The sequence below is a fragment of the Octopus bimaculoides genome, chromosome 1, assembly GCF_001194135.2.
Source record: "Octopus bimaculoides isolate UCB-OBI-ISO-001 chromosome 1, ASM119413v2, whole genome shotgun sequence".
Lineage (NCBI taxonomy): Eukaryota > Metazoa > Mollusca > Cephalopoda > Octopoda > Octopodidae > Octopus > Octopus bimaculoides.
In genome coordinates, this window is record NC_068981.1 from 153,991,527 (window position 1) to 153,997,998 (window position 6,472).

The 6,472-nt window shown below is 35.8% G+C and overlaps 1 protein-coding gene across 4 annotated transcripts in view; it reads left to right on the forward strand.

Moving 5' to 3' along the window:
- LOC106868429 (mitoguardin) overlaps nucleotides 1-6,472 on the forward strand; it is a 43,354-nt gene that overhangs the window by 30,158 nt on the left and 6,724 nt on the right. For all 4 annotated transcript variants that reach the window (XM_014913677.2, XM_014913678.2, XM_014913676.2 and 1 more), the window contains 5 exons: nucleotides 1,700-1,924; nucleotides 2,284-2,396; nucleotides 2,720-2,792; nucleotides 4,164-4,250; nucleotides 4,727-4,825. In XM_014913677.2, coding sequence (XP_014769163.1) covers nucleotides 1,700-1,924; nucleotides 2,284-2,396; nucleotides 2,720-2,792; nucleotides 4,164-4,250; nucleotides 4,727-4,825 — 597 coding nt within the window. The remainder of the gene's footprint in view (nucleotides 1-1,699; nucleotides 1,925-2,283; nucleotides 2,397-2,719; nucleotides 2,793-4,163; nucleotides 4,251-4,726; nucleotides 4,826-6,472) is intronic.

Here is a 6,472-nt window from a genome sequence, read left to right on the forward strand (position 1 = left end):
TAATAGTATATAATTATAAAAATATAATAGGATTTTGTGCCTAGCATCGCCTTTCTGGCACTTGTGCCCGCGGCATGTGTAAGGACTTTCGAGTGAGATCGTTGCCAGTGCCCCTGGACTGGCTCTTGTGCGGGTGGCACATAAAATACACCATTTTGAGCGTGGCCCTTGCCAGTACCGCCTGACTGGCCTTCGTGTCGGTGGCACGTAAAAAGCACCCACTACACTCTCTGAGTGGTTGGCGTTAGGAAGGGCATCCAGCTGTAGAAACTCTGCCAAATCAGATTGGAGCCTGGTGTAGCCATCTGGTTTCACCAGTCCTCAGTCAAATCGTCCAACCCATGCTAGCATGGAAAGCGGACGTTAAACGATGATGATGATGAGGAGGATTTGAGTAAAATAGGAATCAAAGGGATCCATAGGTAAAAAAAAAAAAATGGTTGAGAAACACTGAGTTAATGTTTTAATGTTAACTTTTAAAATTTAAATGTTGATTGCCTAATAATTTAGAAAGGTCATTGATAACAATTGTGAAAGTGCTCTTTTAAACATCTCAGTTTCTGCCAATTTGCCAATTGTTCTTACTATGGTTTCTCTTTAAAGACTGTTCTCTGAGAACGGTCTCATTCCATTGCACCCATTTACACTATTACTTTTGGTTTATTCACTTAAGAAAATATACTCACTATTTACAATTATTATATTGGAGGGGAAATAATTTTCAGTTGAAGATTAAAATAACTAATCCATTTCAATAATAATATTGGCGTAATGTATTTTTTAAGAAAATATATTTACTGTTCAGAATTATCATAATTAGAAAATTTGTGAATGCATGTGGTTAAAGTATTCAGCTCACAATCATAAGGTTGTGAGTTCGATTCCTGGTGGCATGTTGTGTCCTTGAGTAAGATGCTTTACTTCACATTGCTCCAGTCCACTCAGCTTGCAGAAGTGAGTTGTACTTGTAAATCAGAGAGCCAAGCATGTCACACTCTGTGTTATGCTGAATCTTCCTGAGAACAATGTGAAAGGTATGCATATCTGTGGAGTGCTCAGCCACTCGTACTTTAATTTTCTGAGCAGGCTGTTCCGTTGATCGGATCAACTGGAGCCTTTGTCATTGTAACCGAAGGAATGCCACTTTTTTCTTTTTTTTTATTATTTTTTTTTACCTTTGAAAATTCAAATTGAACAACTGTTAATAATAATAATTTTCATTTAAAGATCTAAACCAGACATTAAAATCTCTTTCGAGCGAGATCGTTGCCAGTGCCCCTGGACTGGCTCTTGTGCGGGTGGCACATGAAATGCACCATTTTGAGCGTGGCCGTTGCCAGTACCGCCTGACTGGCCTTCGTGTCGGTGGCATGTAAAAAGCACCCACTACACTCTCTGAGTGGTTGGCGTTAGGAAGGGCATCCAGCTGTAGAAACTCTGCCAAATCAGATTGGAGCCTGGTGTAGCCATCTGGTTTCACCAGTCCTCAGTCAAATCGTCCAACCCATGCTAGCATGGAAAGCGGACATTAAACGATGATGATGATGATGATGAAAATTGATGTAATACACCTTGAATGTTCTTCCTTTAATGTTGTTATTTTTTATAGTTAAGTAAATGGTATTGTTTGACTTCTTCTGTACATTCTTTGTTTTCTTTCCCATTACAAAAAAAAAAAAAAAAAATTCTAATAATTTAGGACACAGAAACTAGTGTTTTGCAACATCAGCTGGAAAATTTGCTTGAGCTAGCACTCCGTATGCAAGATGGCTTTGAACGTTCATGTGAACGACAAGCTGACCAGGCAGCTCTTGAATCAGCACTTGCTGCATTTGCAGAGATTGACAGAATTCGTGCAGAGAAGCTATATTCTACTGATCTGGAGTCATCTGAAGACCAAGAGTCTTTTGTTTCAGCAACTGACGTGAGTTTTGTCTCAATATCTTTACACATTTCATAATCTTTTAGAATAATAATTAACTTATTGTATAGTGTCCGGGTGCACTACAACCCATGAACAGTGAAATGGTCTTAAGTGGGGACAAAAAAGATTTTTTTCCTTTCATATTAATAGTTTCCCCCCCACACACCAAAACAACATTTAAATTCATGAATGTATAAGGGGTAAACTAGAGTTGGCCTTGTGTGGTTAGTCTTTTGTTTAAAGTGTTGAAATTTAATATCTGGAAATGTTTGAATTAGTTATGATTTCAGATGATAATAAGTAATCCTATTTGTCCATTTGTTCTAATGGCTAACCATTCTTAATTGTAATTATTGCAGATGGCTGACTTGACTGATGTTGACACTTATAGAGATTTATTCAAACGACTGCCCCTATATGAAGCAGCACTTCAAGAACACAAATACAATGGGATTACCTATCGCACTATTCGGTAAGTAAGCACATTCATTGGTTCACAGTGGAATTAATGTCATCACCCTTTTCTAATTATGGGTTCACATTTCTAGACTGACATTGCATTGTATACATGAGCGAGACACTTTCCTCTCAATGCTTCAAATTAAAGAGGGGATGGATATCAGAAGTTGAGAAACACTGTAATGGATTGCCTCAGCAACCTTAAAATTGTTAGAAGACAGAGTCAAGCTTTAAAACAGTTTATTGTTTTATTTTATTTTATTTTTTTACTTAAAATTTTAATTATTGATTGGTCTCTCTTTGATTCTTGTTGGCATGGCATTTATCTTTTTACAGAACGCATATGGTAGGTTGTTTGAAAGATGCTGAATTTCTTGCTAAACTGCATTGTCTTCGAGAAGGATTTAATGTAAGTATAGGGCTTTTTAAACATTTTATTTGATGTCCTAGTAGGGAATTGTATCTGTCATTTTAGAAAATGTAGTCATTAACTTCTATTACTAAATATTAACCAAAATTGTAGCTGACAGGTAATTGTAGGGCTGGCTGTGTGGCTAAGAAGTTCACTTCCCAACCATGTGGTTTCTGGTTCAGTCCCACTGCATGGCACCTTGGATAAGTGTCTTCTATAACCTCAGGTCAATCAAAATCCCTGTGAATGAATTTGATAGCTGGAAACTGAAAGATGCCCATTGTGTATGTGTGTGTGTGTGTGTGTGTATTTCTTTGTCTTGACATTGTGTAATAGTAGTAAACAAGCATCACCATCATACAAGTTGTGTCCTTCATTTCCAATCTTCTGTGGGACATGTCCAACTATAAGGACATTAGCTTGCTTGGAAACAGGTGAGGGCTGACTACAGGAGGAGCATCAAGCCATAGATTATCTTCCTCAGTGAATTCTGGCAACTCGTGTAAGCATGAAAAAGGGGATATTAAATCAATGATGATAATATAATGAAATTATTATGTACAGTGCTCAGTTGCGCTGTAGCTCATCAGAAAAAGTAACCAAAACTGCAAAGAATATGCACAGGAAGTGAACAATGAGTAAGTCTTTAAAAAAAAAAAAAATGAGTGTTGGAGAGCATCAGGTGTATTATTGGTAAATTTCAGGAAGCATGGAAGTTTTGAAGGATGTAGTTTCTCAACTGCTAACAACTGATGCAGGTAGTTTATTCTATGCTTTAGCAATTCTGAGCAAGAAAAAATATTTCTTAAAGTCATGGGTGCTGTGTTGTTTGGTTTTATAAGCATGTCCATGAGTGTTAGACATATGGAATTCGAAAAATTGCCCAATGTTGTTGTTGGAAAGATGTTGGATAATGTTGTTGGTGTCGACCAAGTTAATTGCCAAACAGATGAGAATGATGATGAGATAGCCAGAAGACCCTAAAAGCATATGTAAAAGCTTACTTTCAGAGAAAATTGAGCTTTTTTTGGTGGAGATGTAGGATCTTTTTTTATCACTTACAAATGATTTAAGTTTGAAATTAATGTATATATCTGAATTTGTGGTTTTTATCCAATTAAGATAGTAAGAGAAACCTTTATGATTCAGATAAGCTAATAGAAATAAATGTTAATCTATGTTGTACCATCTATCACTTTGTATTTAGATATATTAAAAGTAGTTTGTGTCATTGTGTGTATACCTATACATATGCACATATAGTCTTATATATATATTAGTTCAATATATTTAAATACTAGCTTGAAAATAATTATTGTATGTTTTTCATCATGCTAAATAAAAAAAAAGCTTATGTATTTTTTTCAGATTGTTTTCAAAGACGTGGAAACTAGAAGATGGTTACAAGAAATGGGACGTAACATAATAGCAGGATTGTTACAGAAAGCCGATAGGGTTAGTGTATATATCAGTCAGAAACTTATATTACAAACTAACATGTTTTCTTTGCTAGTAGTATATCTGTATGTGTTAATTTTCATGTTGTCTGAAACCAATACAGAGTGGAAAAGGTTCCAAGTTTGGAAACAACTTCTTTAGTGCTGGTCACCTGGACTGCTCTGGTGCTTTCAGTAACAATAGGAAAGGCATCTGATTGTAAAATGCATGCTTAAAATTGAGATAGTTGGGAAATGTCTTTTAGACTCATTCCTTGCATTGAAGAAATAGATATAAGTGCTATAATAATTACATGTCTCCTTCTGACTGTCTTTGTCTCTCTTTCAAACAAATCTAAGTCCCTAATATGAAAACGATATTTTAAGAACTTGAATAAAATGGGCTTGTCCATCATACTTCTGTAATGAAACCATGGACTAGCAAATATGAAGTCCTCTTCGTATTTGCATTTAAAATTTTTCTTTTAATTACAGGATACTGAAGAGTTCTACCAGGCTTATCAAGATATGATGGACTACATCAATGATGATAGCCATCGATTACAGATGGAGGAAGAACTTAAAGAAAAAGGAGTGAGTGCAAACATTGATTCTAAATTATGTAATTTCATTCTTATGTATGTCACATCTTATGTACCTCAATTATATTTTCACTAAAATAATCCATTCATCTTGATAATTTTTATTTTCAATCTGTTTGGTGAGATGGATGTGGTCAATGTTCTTGAAAAGCTGGAAGTTGATGATTGGAATTCCCAATCATTACATATTTTTCCTGCAGTGATCCCATGTCCTAGGACGAAGGACTGAGTATAGTAGTTAGTACAGTCTGGAGTAGTGGATACAGTGTCAATGATAATAGGAGGAAAGATAAGTGACTCAATATCTGAATGAAGGTAGCATGAGACAAGCCATTTCTGAGGAGACAGCATATTTGTGCAGAAGCTGGAATGTTGTTAGTTTCCTTAAAACATCAGCTGTTTTTAATTTTTACTTGACTCTCCACAATCAAAGGTATCCATTGGTGAAAGTATTACAAGGGAAAAGGTGGGAGTTGTGATGTATTTCTTTTTAATGTAAATCATTCAAGCACAAAACTGTGTAAGTTTCCTAAGGACACAACATAATTACTTTACTGATGTACTAATTCTAACTAATTCAATTACTACATCTTTTTTGATCAAATAATTTGCAGCTATTTGAATATTGAGATTATGTGTGAGAGAATTTATTTTGACAGTTTAAAAGAGAAATACAGGTAATGATGATGAAGTTACTGATCTAGTTAAACCTAGTTACTTATTGCAACAGAAAAGAATTTTGGTGCTGCTGAGTGGATGGGAAAAGTATGAAAGATTCAACCAGAATTACTTAGATGGTGTAGAATCTACAATGAAATTAATATCTTTGCTGCTATTTTCATTAGTTACATATAAAAACAGCAGAATTTGATCCAAGATTTATTTCTAATAAGCATAAAGCCATTTTTTTTCATAAGTAAGGATTTACATTCCTTTCCAACTGAATTACAAAACTGTTCAAGATATATGAGGAAACCCTGTTTTATTCAGCATAGAAAGCTGAATATCAAAAGTATGATGATGAAACTAACCAATTATATCCTCTTGAATATTCTACAATAAAACAGATATAAACAGTTTTCTGGTGTATTCTCTCTTCACTAATTACACATCATGGGTGTTCTAATGTTTCCTCTCTACAATAAGACGTTGGTGTATTATTGTACATTCTCCTCAATAACTACACACGGACAGTCATCATTGCTGTTCTAGCCCATCCTGTCTCCAATAAGACCACCATCATCGCTATTCTAGTCTATCCTCTCTTCAGTAAGACAGCCATCATTGCCGTTCCTGTGTATCCTCTCCACAAGACAAGGGATCAAGGCAAAATGGGTGCCCAAAATTAGACAGGCTTGGAGAAGAAGGGTGTGGAAGCTTAAAGACCCTGCAAACGGACAGAGACTTAGAGACAAGTTACTTGAAGCATTTAACGAAATAGAAGGGGATATAGCATCATACAACGTGGAAGACAATTGGAGATTTCTGCGGGACAACCTGTTGAAAGCCACCGACCAGATTTGTGGGTGGTGTAAGGTCCCCTCCCAACCCAGAGTAACGTGGTGGTGGAACAAGGAGGTAGACAGGGCTATTAGACAAAAGAAACAGGCTTGGAAGGACTGGAAGAACGGTGGTAGAG